Here is a 21,682-nt window from a genome sequence, read left to right as displayed (position 1 = left end):
CACATCACACCATTCAAGAAAAAGGGCTCATCATACCCTTTCACCTGCTAAAAATGCCCCTCCAGCATACCCACCCCAACATGGTTTGATTCAATTTTTTGATTGACAAAAGATGTCATTCCAAGAACATTTGATAATTTCAGTTTAAAAAAACAAACAAACAAACAAAAACAAACAAAGAGAAAAACCCAAACAAAACCGATCACCACAATAAAACCCAACACCAACCCGGGATAAATGAAGCAAAAAGGAAGAAGGGAGAAAAGCAGGAAATTTTCCTGCTGCTCCACTGCAAGGATCGTTAGCAGCCATGACCAGACAACTCAACACCAGACTGGTTGCTGACTCCCAGACCTACTTGCACAGCCCAGAAAAGAGCAACTTTTGCATTGAACTCAGCATAATAAAGTCTTGCTAATCCAGCAGGTCAGTTCCCCTTAAAGTGACAAAAATAAAATTGACTTGTTTCCCTCCCCCTTCCCCCAAAGTATCCAAACTATTTACATTTGTGTTTACAAAGCCGGACAACAGAAACCATTTCCCTCCAGCAGAGGTGGTTTGCATTGGTATTTCTTAGTCAAGATGATTGGTTGGTGCAAAATGTTGTTCCCTTCACCTCCTGGGAAACTACTGATGTGCTTTAGCTGATCTAGTCCTGGAGGTCTGCATGGTTTGATCCCACTGGTGCAATAGATCACATACACATCTGCAAGCTGCTCTTAAAACTCTCTGATACCTCAGAAGACTGAGGCACAGAAACTGAAAAATCAGAAATATAGCTTCTGTCCCCTCAGTAAGACCAAAGCCCAGAGAGGGCCTGCAGAGAACAGAAATCGATAGAGACAGATGCACCCATCGTTACACATGCTGAGCACTCCCCATTATGCAGACAATTGTTCCATCCATATATTGCACCATGGTAAGCTGCTGATTTCGGGGCTGCACCACATCTGGCTGGTACACAGACAAAATTGGCATCCTGTAAATACATCTCTGCTGGATCTAAGTGCCCGTGAGAAAAGCAGGGGAAATCTTAATTTATCAAACCCCATGAAATTTGGGCTTTGAAAGGGAGGGGAAAACAAAAGAACACACTTTTACATCCCTGCTTTCCTTATGATTTGTCCCCCTTCATCCTTTCACTAAGGCTCACGGCCCACTAGGAAAAAAAAATTGGGAAAAAAACAACAAGACAGAAAACCCCAAAGCCCGAGCAGACAGCCAGGGAACTCTCTAGTTTTCATCAGTGCCTCCTTGCGGGGTGGGCGAAGAGGGAACACACTACCAAGAGGTTGCCAAGACAAGGAGTGTCGCATGCCTGGAACAGCAGGGCTTGCAGTGCAATCAATCATCGCACAGGCTGCCTTCAGAGCAGAGCCGCCGACAGCAGCTCCCCTCGGTGCCTGCCCTGCCAGCAACGCCTGCGACCACTCGCCCAGAATGCAAATCCCGCCCCCCCACCCCCGCCAGGGCTGGAGCAAACACACAAATCAATTAAACAGCAACAGAAGTGGGATCGGTGGTGGATCAGACCACTATCGCGCGCATGTGGTTCAGCAGCAAAATGCAGCTGAGCCAGGAATCGTGCAGAAAATCCAGCCAAAATCATGGGTTTCTCACCTTTACATGATTTCCCTTGATTTCTTTTTTTATTCTTTTATTTCAGCCGATGCCAGTAAAAAAGATGCATTGTACAAAGCCCCAAGCACAGACCCCCTCCTCCCCTCTTTTATGGGGCAGTTAAAAACCCTGAAAGCACAAAAGGGTCAGTTTTTATCAGCACCCTTTAAAAAATCATTAGCTCCAAATGTCCGTATGGGTGCCAAGAGTCCCCATGCAAGATGGATTCAGTCCCCCATTATAGCAGGATGTGTTCACCACAGGTATTACCCCAGTGGGGAGTAGAGAAGCTCTGCGTTCCTGGATGAGGGACCCTTTTCTTATCTTGTAAGAACTGTGAACCCAGGCTGCAGACAAAAAAGTGACTTTCTATGGGGTATATCCTGTCTTTTGTTTGCTCCCAGTGCTTTCACCCTCTGAGCGGGGCATTAGTTCTTGGCATACCCACACACAACAGAGACTTCTTTGCTGCACCACGTCTCCCAAGATCTCATTTACAAACCAAAATGTGTTATCCCACCTCTCCTGACACCTCATGTGCCTGAGAATTGCAAGCATCGTCCAGCTTCCAGCCCCATCCATCACACCCTGACACAGAGCTCTGGGCTTTGGAATCATCTCCCGGCAGTGTGGCTGACAAAGTACCAGCCTCATCAAACACAACGTGCTCTCTTGCACCAGGGTTGGAAAGATGGAGTTTGTTTGGTCAGGGAGCTGAAGAAACCAAAGAGGGCAGCTGGAGTGGGGAGGAAAAGAGCCCTCCTGGGCAGGGGACCCAAGGCTCAGTCATTAATTCCAGAAGTTATGTTTCATTATAGTTCATGAATAAACTGATAAGTTACACAGGAATCACAGACAGTACAGAGGGAATATTCAACTCTAGCAGGGTATTTGTGTGGCAACGACAACAACTAATTCCATCAGAAAATATCAAAATGAGCTCTCTTGTCACACAACTCATTTTACACAGCACAAAATATGCACATCAGAGAACTCCAGTCTTACTTTGAGACCCACAATTTTGTAGGTAGGTTACAGGGGTTAGCTCAGGTGGCCTTTTCAAAGGATCTGGAGCAAAAAGTTTCACTTCAGAAGATAAAACCCACTCTGCACCGCATGTCATATCTCATCTCTTTTAAAAGAATTTTATTCATACTGCTTCTGATTTAGGAAAAAAAAAAGTTACAATATCCTCACCCAATCTTAACGAGCAGCATAAATCCTTAAACTAAAACTAATTTTTAAAGAGCTGCCGTAGTGAGCTATTTGAACTGATGGAAATGCAACTGATAGTGAGACTGCAGAGCTATAGATAGAAGAGCATCCACGACTTCTTGTAATTCTCTGACACTTGTCTGGTCTGTGATCTAAAACCTTCTGACGTCAATTGAGGTTCCCACCGCAGCTCTCCCTCCAAACACTAAATCAAGAGCACACCAGTAAAGAGAATATTGTTATCTAGATTATGAAGCCTCATCTCGTAAAGACATTTCCCCCCTTTATCTACTGCATTCAGGAGGGCTGTCTATGCATAACTTTAAGTATCTGACTAGCCCCCGACTATAAAAGGAATATTCAGTGCCTGTGAAGCCAGACACATGCTTTTGTCTTTGCAGGGATGTTTTTTTCCCCTTTGTTTTTCAACAAAAAAAATGCAATTATAACTTTCTTTTTCTCTGTAAACCCTTCAGTACATGCACAGGTAAGAGTCAATGCTGGTGTTCACTGGGTCTATTTCTCAAGTGATTAAAACCCAAGCTTTGACTTGTGCTTCTCCATTGTTTGAATTTTGTTTTCAAACCTGTCTCAGTGGTTTAGGATCACACATATCCAGAAAGTCACGACGTGTGCTCTAAAAGCTGTAGATGCTTCTGGAAGAGGGAATTGAGTTGAGAACGTCACTAGAGAGAATGCCTGTGGCTTGAAAACTAATTTAACAAACACTTTATTTATTTTTTTTTTTAATGTGCAATAAGCAAGAATGATCACTCAACAACAATCCTTGTAAGAGCAGAGATCTGCCATGCAACTGAGCACTATTTCCACGCAATTCATTGGTCTCCCTGTGCTCTTCCCATCTCAGCTATACACATTGGGCAGACTTCTCCCCCCTCAGCCAATTGTCTAATCATTTATTTTTTTCTTGTTGCTCTGTCCAGGCAGCGTCAGCAAATGTTCCAAGTGCTGGTGTCTTTCCACAGAGTTAATCAGTGTAATTGGGATGGTTTATAGTTCTGGACAGAGTGTTTTGCCATATGGCATAGGAGCCATGGGCTGCAGGAATGTGGCAGTGGAACACAGAGACATCAGATTGCTGCAGTCTGAAGAGATTTTTCTCACTTCAGTAAAGTTGTTGCAGCTTTCCCTGGATAGGAATGATCACAGAGGGTTAATTCCCTGAGATCCATGGAAAAGTGCCTCCCAGTTCTTCTCCTCCTGTACAGCCACGGGGACCAGTGGCAACATTGGTTGTTCAGGACATTTGAGAGTGCTCTGGGATCCTTTGAGTTAAAACTTTAACTGATTACATCCTGTGACTACTGCAATGCAGTTACTTCTGGTGCAAGAGCTAGAATTGGTTTAAAGAGCTCACAGCAACAGAGCACAACTATCCAGGGCAGAGACATGTAACAAGTCTACTCTTTCCTTCTTGTCACCCCCTCCTGCCATGAATAGGGACAAGTAGTAGTTTACTGCCCATTTCTTTCTCAGAGTGAAATGTCCTCACAGGGTCTCGAATTCTGTAGTTCTCCAGTCTCACTGTACACAGCTATTTTCCTCTCCTGTCTCAACATCCAGGCCTCTTCCATGTGTCTGTTGCATAAACACTCAGTTGAATCAAGAAAACAACCAAGTCCAAATTCCCTCCCAACCTCTGAGAGTTAACTTTGCAACTTCACCCCCATATCACACCCCATGTCCACAGGGCAGGGGCTGTAACTACCAGCAGCTGAGCATGACCACATGGACTGCAACCACTGCTGGGCAACCAGCACATCTGTAACACTCACAGCTCCTTCTACTCGGCACCGTGATGGGCCAAAAATATAGTATTGGGGCTCTCTTCTCCCACACACCCTCCACTGTTCTTTATCCTGCCCACCTCTAATGTTGTAAGCCAGGAATTCAGACAAGGTGATGGAGAGAAACATGCAGGCAATGAGTTTCATCCTTTTTAATTGAATTGCATATCAATATTGATTGTGCTATTAATTTTGATAGTAAATCTAATCATTAAAATAAAAAGTCTGCCTGCAGTCTCTGCCAAGCCTTCCCAGCCAGGGTCTGGCAGCAGTTCCCTCCAGATAACGTGTTGGTGTGCAGGCATAAATAACAGTCTGGGTGCAGAGTTTAGGGCTGCCCCTTTTCATTTCACCAAGACAATCTTCTGTCTGTCCTTCCTGCCTCTCTCCAGCTGCTGAGGACAAGATGGAGACAGGCAGCTCCAGCATTGGCAGAGGTTGAATCCAGGCTGGGCTCTGCTGAGCTCCAGTATCTGCTCAAGGGACCAGGGAGATGGTTCCGGGAGAGTAAGGAGAGAGTTATCCTGGGCACTCCTAGTTAATCATGGACAGCACGATGCCTTTCTGTGCCCAACTATCTGATGTTCTCTTTGCAACTGCACCTCTCGGAGCCTGCTGAAGTCAATAAAGCTGAACTGATGAATTCTCCTGTGTCCCTGAGCCCCCACACTGCTCTAGCCTGGCTTTAAAGGTAACAGGGGAAACAGTTACTCTGCTCACCTTGGCCTGCCTTAGACCTGATGGATATTTCCCTCCCCTGGGATATCTACTTACAGAATACACAGCATTTGAAGGACAAATGTGAGGCAGCTCACCTGAACACTATTCCCAACACATCCCTGCCAAGCTTTCTGGCTTGCTGCATTTCAAAAATAAACTCCCAACAAACCACATCAGAAAGCTTTGCTGAGCAGCACTGAACCAGGGTAAGGGGTTAGGTATCTTTATTTCTTCTGAGAGTCCAACCACAGAAATAAACCCAGTGCTGTTCTCTCAAGCCACTGATGTGGTACCACTTTATCCTCACAGGGACTTAAACCTTTCACACTTGGCAGAGATATTTCCTCTGCAAACACTTGTTTTGCAACAGTTTGTTTCTGCTTCCAGACATGATTTTTTTTTTACATCCAGAATTAATGATTAACAATTAAATTATTTGACAAGGGAATAGAGGCCCTGTGCTAATTAAATTCCTTCATCACTCCTCTTTGCAAACTAAAAAAAAAAATTAAAAAAAAAATATTTCTTAGTATCAGCATTCAATCAGAATAGGGCAGTTTGTGATGTTGGACTTAATTAGATGGACAGCCATGGGCACACCCAAAGAAAAAAAAAAAGGCATGACAATAATGCACAAGGACCATGCAAATGAGAGGAGAAGGAGGAAACAGCCAACTGGGGAGCCAGGAACTGAACAACAGACGTGGCCAGACTGCAGAAGAGCCACTTTCTAAACCAAATAATTGTTTATAAGAATATATCATCTGTTTAGATGAAACAAAATAATGCAGACAGAGTAAACAGTGCCACAGAGAAACCAGTGATAGGTGTCCTGCAAAGCCTGACTGCTCTGTTTTAAGGAATGCAATCCTGAGCAGCTGGGCTGCTCATCTCCATCAGCTTTCACCTTCCTATCCAGCTTGTGGGCTGGACCTCCTGGGGGCTTGCTGGTGTCTGCTTACACACCAGCATTAATATCACAAAAGATTATGCTAGTTCATCGACCCTTTGAAGAGATCCTTCCCCTTGTAGTGGCTGTGATGATTGCCTGATGGCACTTTCTCAGCCAGATCCACTAGGGATTACACCAGCATAAATAAGATAAGCCGCTGTCTGACTGCTATTAAAATGCGCCGAGACACCCAGCTCAGACAACACTCTTACACCAATGCAAACTACAGCCTCGGTGCTTCGGTGCTTTTGTTATGTGCTTTGCCTCCCTTTGTTTATTCACAGAATCAATCTTCTCTCTGAACACCACCACAACCCACTCTAAATTTCCAATTCCCTTCTATTGCCAATAATTTTCAAGTCACTCTCCCTGCCTCTGCTGGGCCAGCAGATGAACAGTCCTGTGGGACTTTCAAGGGTGCTTTTGCAAGAAGTAAAGGCATGGAGAAAATCCCAGAAAGCTCCCAAGGCAGCCCACAGCACTGGTCCAGACAGACCTGGAAGAGAACAGAAGCTAGTAGTATTTTGAGTGCTGTCTGAGCTAAACTGCCATTGCAAAGCTCAGTTGTCACAACCAGAGTGAAGATTTTTGGGGTTCTGTTAGAGAGAAACCATCCATCTAAAGCACAGTGGGGTGGACCAGCCTCTCTGTAGTTTCCAGTGGTGTTTTCTACTATTTCTTCTAAGCTAGAGAGTTGACTCATCTGCCTGCTGCTGGAAAGGCTTTGCTACTCCTTCATCCCCTGCCCTTCTTGCCTTTTCTTGTTAAATCTAGGGGGAAGTTGTTACCAGGTCATTATAGGAAAACATCTAATAACCAAAGAGAAACTAGACAAAACTCAGAACTCATCCTTCCCAGGTCACCTGGGTAACAACACACAGCAGACAAATAGATTTAAAAACACATATTAGGAGGCATTAAACAATGTTTGACAGTTCCAGCACCTCCCCAAAGGTGTTCCCAGGAACTGCTCAGAGATGGGCATGAAGCTGCAGAAAGCAGTGGTGCTGTGAGTCTGATCCTCTCCCAGATGCTTCTGGGATTCAGTTATCTAAATAAATACTTCCATGTAGGAACTGAGCCCATCAAATTCATTTACTTGCAACTTTGACTGGGAAAGAATCAGAAAGTGATACCCAAAGAATACCAGCAGACTCACTCATTGTGAGTGAACATATTCAGTACAGGCTTTCACGCTGAATTCACAGGAAAGCTCAGCACTGATTTCTTTGCCTTTTCACCTCATTTTTTAAAACAAATGCCAGGGGAATTGCAGTTTCTAATTATCTTTTTCCACTTAAAGCTTATTAGATGCTTATTAGATTTGTATTGCCTCATCCCCCCCCCACTTTTCCATTTCCATATACTTCTTCCAGTTAACAGTTAATGAGAAGAAATCAGTGTATTGCAGTATTTGGCATCTTGTTGCTGAAGTGGCAGGAGTCTTTGGTTACCAAGTCATTTGCTGCTTAATTGAAATCTTTTCTCTGGACTCATTGCCATGCAGACACTCCATTGCAATGCAGTAGTCGAGCCCAGTATTGATTGTCCTCCCACCCCCAGCTTTCTTCTGAGTTTGCAAATCAATTGCACCCCATTGCTTTCCTCCTAAAAATAATTAAATTAAAACCATCACCCATTCCACAACCCCATTTACCCCTGAAACACATTGGTTTGGGCTTTGTATAGTTCCTTAGAGCAGAGATAGGGACAAGATAAGAAAGGGCAGTGTGGCTGTAGTAAAAGTGAGATCCACAACTTGTCAGGTCAACACCAAGCATGAGTGTGCATCAGCCTGCTCAGACGTGGCCAGTGTGGCAGTGGATTGTGAATATATGAAGAAGTGGATGAAACCCTAGTTTTAGACTCTCAGTGGAAGTGGCCTGGAATTCATCTCCCCTCTTCATTGTGGGAATTAATCAATTTTTAACTGTTAAAAACCTGGTAATGAGAGTACCCTGTTGCAGCTTACAAAGGAAGCCAGACTGCAGCTGTGAGTTTGCAGGATTGAAAACCAACACTTGGCAAGCCATCACTGCTGACACTAGAAAAGAAAGTCAATGCAATGCAGGGTACTAGATTCCTGATTTTGAAATTATGGGGCCCAAGCACTGTTGAATTCTGTCAGTTTTAATATTCCTGAGGACCTCGATGGCTCAAAATGTTCTTATTTGTGTCTTTGGAGCCTCAGCTCAAACTTGCATTGGATGAACAGGTCTTTGAGGGCAGGATCACATTAATACAACACACAGTCACTGTCCCAAGTTCTTCCCAGAAGACCTTGTGTCAGTACTTAGCACTACTCTTCAAAAAACATCAGGTTTAACTACTGCAAAATTTCCCAAGGTCAGGCCCTCATGCTGTCACTTGTGAGGACACATGTAGCTAAATATCTCGTACCTGTTGCAAACATTCTCAGGCCTCCCAGCTGCTCTGTCAGTGGCTTCTCGCTGTTCCCACACAGCCTTTGTACTTTAAAAAATTCAGGAGTTTTGCAGTGTGAAGCAATGAGCCTCACTTCCTCCTGAGCAGCTTCTTTTGGCTCATGATACATTTGCCTTGCAATCCTTCCTTGCAGGCTCTAACCAGCATCAGGCACTGAGCCCACAGGCAGAGACAGCTCTTGCCCTAAGAACAATGCAAGGGTTGTTTTTTCTTTGGCTAATCTAGGCAATTTTACACCACACTTTCAGCATGGGAACAGACTGGTGTTCAAGTAGAAGCCACATAACCAAAGGGAGGGAACTGTCTTGGAAGTGAAACCATCCTCAAAGTTGAGAATGGGCATGTAGTACCAGGGGTCACTTCTTCCTGTGTAGATGGTAACAACAGACTTCATCAGCCCAAATCATCACCCTGCAGACTCCCATTGAGCCAGAAGGAACATTGCCAGTCATAGGTTTTCATCTTCTACAGATAAATTGGTTATTTCACTCTTTCTGCCTCAGAGGCCATATGGGTCCCAAAACCACCCCATTTGCTTTCATCCTCAACCCAACACGAGTGTGATTTCAGGATCACCGTCCAGACATCTCCCAGTCCAGAGACCGTGTTGCTGAGCTGAACTCAGACCCTGCATTGCAGGTACCAGTAGCAAATGCTGGACTGATCAGCAAGTGGGAAGCACAACCACCTCTCTCCCCTACAGTCCCAAAGGCTCTGCACGAGCTGTACCATCAGGTGATGCTCATTTAAACCTCAAATTCCAGGTTGCTCTGATCCTACCCGCCTTTTGGAAAACTGGGCTGTCAGAGTACCAAATATGCTCCTTGCTATTTGCCATGTAATTAAGCAGTAATTGCAGCCCAAGGCTAATCTCAGAGTGTATTTTACCTGCGGAGCTCAGCGCCAGAGTTCACATTTGTAATTTAGTGGCACGCCAAGGAGCTATACCTAAACTCACAAAAGGATTTTCACTACTCATCATCTCTCTTCTACTTTGGTGGCAGCTGGGATTCTGTATTTGGAGATGTTTGGGCTGGGCAAACAAATTAGCTGAGACCAGCCTCATTAGGAATTCACATGGGTGCCCATCCTGCCTCAGCAGGAATAAGATGCTGACTGCTCTGTTTCTGGACCCCAAACCCTCCTCAGTATGGGATGCACACTAAAACCTCCTCTTTCTTTCTACTCACACAGCCTGGCAGCCTCCAAAGAAGCTGAAGCAGCAGCACGATCTGCCCCCAAACCCATGTCTCCTTCTGATTTCTTGGATAAATTGATGGGGCGAACTTCGGGATACGATGCCAGGATCAGACCAAATTTTAAAGGTATGAAAAAACCCAGCTTTGTTTCATTTTGGGACTGAAAGCTGCATGCAATCCTCCCAAAAACCTCCCTAATTGTATATGGAATATGAACAACCTTTGTGTTCTTAATTATATTTGGCACATGGATCCCTTGTAGATATCTGGGAAGACATGGAGAGATATCCACTCAGAGTAGAAACAACCTTGTAAAAACTTTACACACAGGGAGTGTACACTGAAGTAGGGATCGGGGATCCTGCCAAACCAAGCAGTGAATGGCAGGGAGCTGAACATCTTACAGGTTAAGAGAAAAACTTTCCCCTGAAGTCACTGCCCACAGCACCTTCTAATAGCAGGCAATGTTCCCCCCTTACACCCACTGCAGCCAAGAGGAGTCTCTCCCATCAGCTCCAAAGAAATTCAGTAGGATCCAGGGGCAGCTCAGACCCATCCCTGTCCCCCACAGTAATAGAACTCTTAAGCCCAACACAGCTCCACTGTTTCACACCCAATTTTTACAATCCACCCTGTATTTACTGGTAGCCAGAGAGCACTGAATCAGGCCCTGGCAGAGGCAACAGATCCTCTCTCTTTGCTCCTCAAAACACCTCTTCTAACAGGGGTGGGGTTTGTGTCTTTTTTGTTTGGGTTATTTTGATTGGTTGGTTTTTGTGGTTTGGTTTTGGGGTTTTTTTGTTGGGTTTTCCAGCCTGGCCTAGTGGAGGGTGTCCCCACACACAGGAGAGAAGTTGGCACTAGAGGGTCTTTAAGGACCTTCCAACTCAAACCATTCTATGACTTTTTCATTTTCTTTTTAACTGAGCTCACCTTCCTGGAGCTACTTGGCCTTGAATCACACACAGAGATAATAAAGCAGGATCTGCCCCCCACCCCCAGCCACTGCCCAGCCCTTTTCAATGCTCAGTTCTTTTGTTTCCTCCTACCAATTCCCCCTCTCCCTGGAGTCACTGGCAGTGCTAACACAGGACTCCCAGGACCCATTAATCACAGTGACAGCACCTGCCACCCAGCTTCAAACAGTTAGCTCTGTACTGGGCTTTTAAACCCAAAAAAAGGTGGGAACCTTATGTCCCAGTAATCAACCAGGCAACAGAGAGCACTGCTGTTCTTACCCAAATCACAAAGAGTTAAAACACCACCCTGTAAACCTGCCTACCACTAAATTATGCACACACACAAATTAAACTTTAATATTTAATGAAATGTATACATTAACTTCCTGCTAGAGGCAGCTGTATTGCATTTTTATTTGAGATAATTTAATTTCAGGTTTATTTCAATGAACTACACCTTCCCCCCAGGGCAGTTTTGCTGGCTTAGCCTCCCACACATAAATCAGGCTCCAATTTATATGGGAGGGATAGGAGGTGTTTTACAGAGCTTGGGGTTGTAGCTCTCAAAGCACATCATTTAAATTAACTGCAGTAACTCATAAGGACATTTTAATTGCTTAGATCTAAATGAAAATAATACCAAAGATCCATATCAGATTGATTTTTGGGGAGGGGAAGATTAACAAAAAGAAGATTGCAGCTTTTCCATAAACACTGTAAAGTCTGGACTTAGCTGTGGATTCACATTCTGAGAACAAGAATCTTCTGGGGTTTGACTCAAGTTGGAGAACGAAGTGAGCAACTCAGGCAGGGACAGAGCAGAATGAGGCATTGGGACAAGGGACCCTCACCCAGTCTGTACCCTCAACCCTGCTGCTGGAAAACTGCATTCCTTCACAGCTGCATCCCACTGCAGGGGTGGCACATTTCAGTGGTAGTCAGGGGATTTTCTAGAGCCTTTCACAAGCTAAAAACTACCCAAATCCTGCACAGATTTGGCTCCCCCTGGACATGGTGGGGAGAGCTCAGTGCCCCGACAAGAGCTGCCCCAAGGAGAGTCTTCACATGCACTGGTCTAAACTAACTCCACACTCAACTGCACATCAGCACTGGATCAGGAACAGGAGAACCAAAATACTCCATGCTTGTCAGTCATGAACACATTCAGTCATCCAGAAGATCAGCTCAGTATTTTCCTTATAATGTGCCCTTTGGGAGGGGAATCACATGCACATGGACCTTCCGTGTGGTTCATGAGATGGATCCAAAATAGAAAACCAATGCTCCTGAGCTCAAAAGGAGCACTACAGAAGGGATAAAACAAGTGCTAAAGCCTGATAAACTGTGTGCTTTCAGCTGCTGGCCAAGCTTTCAGATAAAAGGGGTTGGTGAAGGGGAAAAAAAAATATATATAATTTTGTGTCTGATAGTTTAACCCATGCCAGTGTTTAATAGTCTGGAGAAAGAGCTGCACAGATTGAACAGTGTGAGATGCTGCTGAGCTGGCAGTGGTTGTCTGGGAGCTGGTTAGGCAGGAGCCTGCCTGGATTGCCTGGGACTTGTACCAAGGAAATCCCACCCACAGAGCATTACTGCCAAGTGGCTGCAATCCTAATCCCACAGGGGACAGGCACAAAGTTTCAGAAGAGGCTGAAGTAGAAGAGGAGAAAAGGGAAATGAAGTTGAGAAAACCAAGCTCCAAATGTTACTTAGTAATCAGGAAAATCCATTAATTGCCACACAGGAGGACGTTTGCACTGATTAGAGGCACAAGCCTCTCGTTAAAACCAATCCTCCCCCTCCAGTATTTCATCTTGCAGTGAGTGCCAGACTGCAGATGTGACCTTAACAGGAGCATCACTCCCCCAGCAGGCTGAGCCATCAGGCAGCGTTTGAAATGCAGACACCATCCCTGACTTCATAAAGAATGGGGGAACAATCTAAAAATCCACACTCTCCACTTTCACAGATCTTATCTTTCCAGAAGCATCTGTCACAGGGATGATATGAGATTAATTCCTCCAGTGTTAGATGGGGATCTTGGTCCCTGGGGCAGTGTCTGTTCTCTGCCTGAGCTGCCTTTCCCCACTGCACACCAGGCAGCACCTGCAGCAGGTCCTTTGGGAGCTCCCGGAGCAGAGGCCCCTTTTCCTTCTCCCCTCCCCTTATTAAGGCTTTACAGAAATCCTTTTATTACATGTGGGCAAGCCACTGGTTTTGCAGGCACCAGGTATGCTCTGGTTCCAAAATATCCCCCAGCTTTCTGCTTTGTCCCAAACTGCAGCTCTTGGCATCTTCCTCTCTGTAAATGCAACATTTCTGCTTCAGATTTGCCAGGCAATATAGTGAAACGCTTCCAAGCCATACTGATACCTTTGAGCACCAGTACCACACAAACAGACTGACCCCCATGGCCTCTAACCACAATTTTTTCACCCCTTTAACCCTCACTCACTCCTTTGGTGGCCCCTTACCTTTTCCAATATGAGCAGCTAAGCAAAGCTTCAGTCTGAAAGCAAATCAAGGCCAGGAGAGGCACAGCCCAGAGTCTGGGAATACCCTCCACCAAATCAAGACAGCCAGAGAATTTCTGCTGGCAGAGCCCTGCAGTCTCCTATTCAGCTGTGAGGCTTAGCAGACACCACCATCATCTCATGGGGTACTTGTTCCTTCAGCCAACCAGACCCTTACAGCACACTGTGCTGCACTGCCTTTGTAGGGAGCACATCATCCTAGTTCAGCAACATTTAGGTACTTCATATGAATATTTCATCAGTAAGCTCTAAATGAAAGTCAATAGTCTCTCAGCTCTTTTCTGGGTTACTTTGCTATCAGGTTCAAGGTGAGCTTGCCACCCATATAGTCAGGTCAAGCTATCTGGAAAGCTGTCCTGCCTGGCTCTGATCTATTCCCTTTCATCTGAACAGTCCACAGCTGAGATATATAAACATTTCCCCAAACAGGGGAACAGAGGTGAAGCAAAAACACTGCCTGGTGTCAAACTGGCTCAGAACCAAGACCAGACCAAGCCAGGTCATCCAGACCTTACTCCCCTACTTACCCCTCAGTCACCCAGTTCCCACAATCGGTTTTAACTCCACAGAGTGGAAATACCCTGCCTTACAGCACACACTGAACTGCTGTTCCAATCTGTACTTGTCATGCAGGCCCGCCAGTGAACGTCAGCTGCAACATTTTCATCAACAGCTTTGGCTCGATTGCAGAAACAACTATGGTAAGTAAAAATCACAGCACAGCTGCTCAGCTACTGGCTCAGCCTCACTGCACTCCCAGAAAACGCTGCATCACCCTCCTCTTCAGTGTGACCAGGGAAAAATACTGTCTCAGTGCCCCCAGGCTTACCTAAGGTTTGAGCACATTAATGGTCAACACGCAAGACTCACACTGCATGTAGCTGAAGATCACACAGCCTCTGTCTGCCTCTTACAAAAACACTGCACAGGCAAAGGACAATGGTCAAAAAGGGAAGCAAACAGTCTTTTTCTGAAGACTTGCCTGAGGCTCCAAGCTCAGAGGCAGTTGCAGGTACTTCGTGTTTAAGTGGGCATAAATCCAGAATGAATCTGGATTCAAAGAGAAGGAAAATCAGCTGAACTCAAATTTAGTTTCCACCATAGTTCAGATTCCTAAAGTTTATGAGGATTATTAGACTAAAGATTAAGATGATTATTTTCTTGGAGACATTTCTGGTAGAAAATGATTTTTAATAGAAAATCAAAACCAATATTTGTGAGTTAAGGCTCACTTCATACAAAATTAGTGAGTATGGCTAAAGGCTGTATGTAATTGGCAAGGCACTAGGAGCAGAGGATCACTAGAACAGGAGATAATTGCTCCATCTGAAAACTATTAAAGATTGGTTGTGACATAATCAGTGAACAGCAAAGGAAAACTCTGGAGGTACAGTGCCTTACTGCTGTGCTAATTAAAGATAATCCAGAAATATGGTGTTTAATTACCCTTCGGTAATTCTTTTTCTAGAAAAATGCTGAAAGAAGAATGCCAAGCTCCAGCTTCAGGCACTTTGTGCATTCAGGCAGGAGTTTATAGGCTTTACATATAGATCACACCCCTTGACTTGAACAAATTACTTGGCATGCACACCACTGTCAGAGAAGATCCACAGCCATTCACCTGGGGTTATAAGCCTCTTCTGACACTGTACCATTCTGCTGGAAGTGTTTGCATTGGGGGTACTTCAGTTCTGGTAATGGGGGGGGAAGCTGCTATTCTGTCTAAGCACAAGGAAACAGATTTCCTACTTGGATTGCAGAATTTATCAGAGTTCATAGGCAAGAAGTGTATCGTGGATTCATTTGTATGTAAAGCAATAGAGGAAGAACTAGAACTGAAATACACATCTGCTGCTAATTTACTATTTTATTGGATATCTCCTTTGGCCTTACAGGCAAGAAATACTGCTCCTACACAACCAGCAGAGACAATCCAGAGTGCAAGGGAGCAGGGCAGGCCCACAAAGGATCCTTGTGGGATGTACAGAGCACATTCCATTGACATGTTTTTCAGTGCATATGTCCTACATTGTGAGATGCACTGAAGCAGTCATACAAATATGTCACATGATCTCTGTAAGCAGGATGCTCCATAAAATTAGCATAGACTAGCAGGAGAGAGAGCCAGAGATGCAGTTCACCTCCAAGACAGGCTGCAGGGACTTGCTATCCTCTCCAGATGCCACTCATTTCATAGTCTGTGTTCCATAGGAAAAAAAATTCCCATGGGAACCCAAGAACACCCTCTGGGCACATTGCTTTGTCTAGAAATATCCAAGGCAGCTCTGACAAGCTAGTCCAGATGTCAGGCTGACACAGCATTGCACACAGCCTGGTATAATGCACTTCTTGGGGAACAGCAATTCTGCTTGTAAACACCAACCAGAACACAAGCAACACAGGTACTGAAACATTTAAAAAGGAGATCTCAGCAAGCTAGAGGGGTCCTTGGGATTCATAACCTGCAACTTACTCTGCAGAGAAGCCAGTCCCTCCCTGCTGTTTGAGGATGCAGCAGGTCAAACAGGCAGTGTCAGCTCCCCAGTGCAGTTTCTGGGAACAACAGACGGTCCAGTTGTGAAGGGATTTTGGGACAGACTTGGCTACTTTGAATTCAAACAAGTAGAACTTGTTTGGAACGCAGGGGGAGGAGAGGAGGGGTGGAAGTTTTCAGGAGAGAGAGGAGGGCAAATCAATATTTTACCATAAAGAAAGCTGTAGTCTAACATTGACCCCTGTGACTGATGATGACAAAACTCCCCCAGCTGCATTAGGCCTGGTCAGGTTCAGGTCTGAGTATTATGCCAGCTTATATTTAACTGTTGCACTACTACCTGCAAGAGAAGTCATAGGTTTTTATGGATACCACATATGCAGTTGGAGAAGGCTTTCAAACACCTCCTTAGTGGGCTGTTACATCCTATAGAAAATATCACTATCATTTTAGTTTATAATGCTTGAATATCACAAAGCAGTGTAAACTATGAGATCACCATGCAGAGGATTAGAGAAACTGGAGGTCAGTGCTCACTCACAGCTTAAGGCATGATGGAAGATAGAGGAAGAGGAGAAAATACAGAAAAATAGAACAAACCGGGCATTTGATGCAGCCACTCAAGTCTACAAACCTCAGAAGGAAGGAAAATGAGTCGGGGCCAAGAGAAAGCACAGACTCCACTGAGTGGGCAGAAAGCCCCAGAAAGGTTCAAGAGGCAAGAAATGGAGATCTGAAAACTGCTGTAAAGTTAAGGGAAATTAAAAAAAAAAAAAAAAAAAAGAAGGAAAAATCATCCAGCAAATGCAACTCCTAAAGCAGACCTGACTTAGAGAAGGGAAGTAACTCCTTCAAGAATCCTGGAGACTGCACATAAAAGCCTCTAGTGGTGCACATAATTGATTGGACATTTATGTTACGTTGCAGCTCATAGCTTATATCCCTCAGCCTCACCTGTCACGAGCTCTAAGGACAAGGGAACCTGTGACTGGGAACACACCCCTGTGAACCCAACCAGTGCTTCCAGGGGAAAGATATGACCAGCCACAACAGCCAGATAAGTGCAGACTCCTGTCCTAAAGCATTACTGCAACAGTGCATCCAACAGCAAGGGATTCCCGAGGACAAGTGCAAGATGCATCCACCCTTTCCAACTATTTTTATTAAAAACACCAAACAACCCTCAATCGCAAGATGTTAAATCCCTTTTTGCTCTTCAAAAGTATAAACAAATCCCCTCCCCAAGTCATACCAGACCACAAAATCTATAGCAGACATACAAATTCCTCATTCAAAACAAACAGAAGTCAGTCATCTCAGGAACAGGTCTCGGTTTTAAGTGAATAAACTGCACCAGCTCTGGCTTTTCCTTGTAGCATGAGACAACTGGTAGGATTATCTGAGCATTTCATTAACAAATTCCCTACTATAACAGCAAACTTGAAATTAAGTGATACTCTTGGCTCTCTCTTTCAGTGGAAGCCCCAGTTTTATAGTCCTCTCACTGACTCAGGCAGTTGGGAGCATTTTGTACCCAGTGAATGCAGATGGAGAAGGAGGAATATTTTTTTACATCATCACCTAGAGTTCAAGCTGGACTCAAGATCCAGTCCCATGTTTTAAAAAGGACCAACCTGCAGCAAAGTAGAGAGTGAAAAAGAAAGAAAATCACAAAACAGCGCAGGCTCCCCTAGACACAGTATATACATGCAAATTTATTTTTGCTGCTTTCGTGCCATAGTTACCTCATCTGAAAAGAGCAAACCAAAAGTGACCTTCCAGCCAGCTGCAACACAGCCACAGTCGAGCTCCCAGAATCTCCTAAGGACAGGAGAAGCTGGAGGCTGCAACTGTCCAAGTTTTAAGTATGGGCTCAGAGGCAACTGTACATGAGATTTCCAACAAGAAAATAAACCATCCTGCAAAGCAGACCAAAAAGCTCATTCCAGCCTCACAAGCCACAGTGCAGCAGATATGTCTGATGAAGTGTATGGGTCACACATTTAATACCAGCCCCACTCACCCCAAGATCAGCAAAAGATCTGAGTATCAATGCACAAAACCTGTAGCAAAGGTTAGGTTTTGAGCAAAGTTTTCTGCAGTCAGTCAGTCTTAAACCCAGCCATCAGTCCCACAGAGATGATAAGCATATAACAAGTCATGCAGCACAAAATGAAAAGGTTTTCACAACAACACACAGCCTGCTGCCATTTCACTGTTGGAGCTGCAGTGTTTCAGCTGTGTGTGTGGCTGGAGTTTGTCTTTGCATTGAATAAAGAAGGGAGGGGAGAAAAAAAAAAAGAAGCCATGAAATGGGACCATGCAACTCAAATCCAAGGACACAAAAAACCCTCGAGCTGAAGAACAAGACCTCACAACTAAACACACTTGAAATTCAGGATGCTGGATACAATTCACTCACCGGCAGCAGCTCCATCCTTGGCTCACAGAGATAAACCTTCCCCTCCTTTTGTAGGAAGACACAGAAAAACTTTCTGCTTTGGGTTCCAGCACAAAAGAACCCCACACCTATTAAGCACCAGGGTGCTGCTCCCACCCCTCACCAGGCACTGCCCTCTTCTAACTTCCTCCTCAGGGGCACCTCCCTTTGACCTAGGTGTGGTTTCACACCGGGCTTCAATTTGGCTATTTTGCTACAGCTCTGATAAAGTAAGGAGGTTATTAACCTTATTAGCCATATTAACCCTTCCAAGGGCAGCTCCTGGTGTGCTCATTGTTTTTGTGGACAGCTGTAGTGCTTCTTTTGCAAGGCAAGTACCCTTAAAGGTGTTTGCTCATTCCCTTTCTAGAGAATGAACTCCATGCTACTAAAGCCCCTTATGCTCTGCCCAGGTGGGATCACAGAATCCCCTTCTGAGGGAGTTCAGTCTCCACCCTAATAGTTCCATCAGCAAAATGTCAATTTATCAAAGGGAAGCCTCTCACCAAAACTGCTCAGTGCAGAGGCTGCTCTGACAGAACTCTTGAGTCAGGGGCTGAAACCCACTGAGTTCCCTGACAGCCTCCATCCCTTCCTCACAGCACTGCCTGGAGCCTGCCACTGCTTTCAGCAGCAGATGCCAAGGCTGTGGGATCTTGGGAAGGAAAGGTCTCAAATGATCTTCTGTTTCCTTGTCTCCTTGCGAGGTCACTGAGCAGAATTTCATTTCAGCATTATCAAATTGAACTACTTTGATCACTTCAGTTATTTTTTTCTTCCTGCCTTGTGTCATTTCCCCCTTGGGAGTAAAATGCCTTTTGTGCCAAATCGCAAAGCTCCTGAATGCCTTCACTGCACAGAGCTGCTGCTCCCCACTCCCAAGACAGCCAGAGGAGCAGGCTGCACAAGATAATCAATGCCTGGATGTGATTGGCACACAAATGAGGAACTCCAGTCATAAGAAGGATATGGAGAAAGAGATTTTTAATTTTTTTTTTTGGCTGAGTTTGCAGCCCCAGTCAAACCTCTTTTTCCTTTGCTTGAAAGTTCACATCATAAATTGGTCCATTGTGTCCATCATTTAGGAATAACTGTGGACGTCTTCGTGATGCTAATTAAGATCTCATACAGCAGCATCCAGGAGAAATGCTGCATATCTCAAGGTAGCCAGCAAATGAGTGTTGTTTGGCTCATCACCCCTCAGCTTCACTGCAGTGCCCAGGACAAAGCTTTCAGCACACAGGGTTCTTTAGCTGGTGCAGAGTTCTGTAGCCCTTCTCTTAGCTGTGTCACAGCCACAGACATACCCCAATTGCTCTCCATGCCTTCTGCTGGCTCCTCAGGCACTGTCATGTCCAGTTTGCAGCCACAGTGCTTGCTGTTACATTTATGTTCAAATAAGGCTGGACACAAGGAACCTAAAAGGCTGCTCAGAACCTTCCATACCCCAGTGTGATGCAGCTGTCTGACAAGGGAAAAGGCATCTGTGAGAAAACAACATTCTCAGTGGCCAGGCCAGGACTGTGAAGTGAACTCACTGAGTAGGAAGACCTTCATAAAATCACAAGAGAGGTGAAATATTAATGCCATAAAATGGCAAAGCTAGAGAATTGCATTCAGCCCATGTATTATATTTCTTTGTCATTGCCTTTTTTATATCATATATATGATATATATACATAAATGCTTGGTTATCTGTATTCCAAAACAAAAAATATCCACTGTAAACACTTGTCTCCAAAGAAGGAGCACAGAAGTAGCACAACCCTGAGTTACTACACTGCTGCTCATCCCTTGGAGGGAGGTGGTGCAGGCTCTCACACCACACATTCACTACATGGCCCTGCACTGTTTCCACGTAGGACATGAGTACAGGACACCTTGACTCTGGAGATGAGTTAGGAGGGACCTTCTCACAGCCATCTACTGTAAGAAGTTAATTTTCATTTGGCCCATGGCACTTAATTAAGATACCTCATCATGGTGACAAAGACTGTGGCTGTCATTCTGCCTGTGGTCTCTCATGCCTGCTGTGGTGGCAACATAAACCACACTACACCTCTTGTCTCACCCTTTCATTACCTTTTGGCAAGTTTTGAAGGTGATTCAGTGAATTTACTCCAGCAACAAAGCTTATCCACAGTGACACAGACTGTTGCAGGGAGATTGGCTCCATTCCCCCCCGCCTTCCACCACTCCATCAGGCTGAGCACACTTCTGGGCAGCTACCGCTGAAGTTTCTTCCAAACATGAGTTTAATTTGTGTTGTACATGACATAAGTCCCAAACTGGAGCTGACCTGCTCGCATCTACCTTATTTGTAGCTGAATAAGCAAAACAACCTTTTGCTTTCTACCTATTAGGTCAGTGACATTGATTTCCCCTGACTGCAATGGCTGCAGATTTTTACACATAGAAAAGGGAGAATTGAAAACATACACGTTGTTCTGGGAGCTGCTGTGTGCCATGGAAAATGGAAATTCAGGGTTACTCTCCCCTTCCAGGCTTGCGTCATTGGCTGGTCCTGCACTTAGACCCCGGCTCTCAGCTGTCCTCAGCTATTCACATTTTCTCAAGACACATTATCCAGGGTCTACAGAGATGAATAATTAAGTTGGAGGGATGCACTAGGACTTGTGAAGGTGACATTTGGGATATCAGCAGAAAGAAAGAGTGTTGCAAGTCTTTTTCATGTTCAGAGGTCTGCTTCTTTTAGCATCAAGTGCTTGGTTCATTTGCTGTTGTCACAATTATTAATGTCATTAGCAGCTTCTGTGCTCTGAGGACGCAGATGGCACTAAGTGGCCTGAAACAGATTCTAGACCATGTGCTTGGCTATGAACTGCCTCATCCAAAACACAAGGCATCCAACACAATCCTTTCCCAACCCTCCAGTGTGACTGGACACAAAGGAGTCATGTCCTCCTGGACAAGAGGCTGTAGGTTCATAGTCAAGTGAGCAACATGAGAAAGACTCTCCTACATGTGCACCCTTCAACTCCAGAGCTTTGTGTTCTCCAGATGGAAAGAACAGGCACGCTGGTAGAGTCAGGGAGATTCTCTCACCAAGTGCCTGAAGCAGGTAATAGATACCAGCAAGCACATCAGACACATCCCCCATTAACTGCCTCTTAATAAAAGTCTTCAAAGTACATTAGTACTAGAAAGGCACCCAAGAAACCCTTAATCATGAGAGCAACTATTCGTTTGGGCCAGGGCAGTGAAATGGGTTTATTACAGACTGTTCTTCAGACTCAGCCTGCCTCTATACTTAGAAAATGCCAATTAATTTATGG

General features: G+C 44.9%; 1 protein-coding gene across 2 annotated transcripts in view; it reads left to right on the top strand.

Annotated features, from left to right (window-relative positions):
* Positions 1-21,682, top strand: part of GLRA1 (glycine receptor alpha 1) — a 37,498-nt gene that overhangs the window by 6,290 nt on the left and 9,526 nt on the right. For both annotated transcript variants that reach the window (XM_027718266.2, XM_027718267.2), the window contains exons 2-3: positions 9,955-10,085; positions 14,086-14,153. In XM_027718266.2, the coding sequence (XP_027574067.1) occupies positions 9,955-10,085; positions 14,086-14,153 (199 nt within the window). The remainder of the gene's footprint in view (positions 1-9,954; positions 10,086-14,085; positions 14,154-21,682) is intronic.

Source organism: Pipra filicauda, unplaced genomic scaffold, assembly GCF_003945595.2.
Source record: "Pipra filicauda isolate LSUMZ 115617 unplaced genomic scaffold, ASM394559v2 scaffold344_size1527164_pilon, whole genome shotgun sequence".
Lineage (NCBI taxonomy): Eukaryota > Metazoa > Chordata > Aves > Passeriformes > Pipridae > Pipra > Pipra filicauda.
This window is presented reverse-complemented; position numbering and strand designations above follow the sequence as displayed.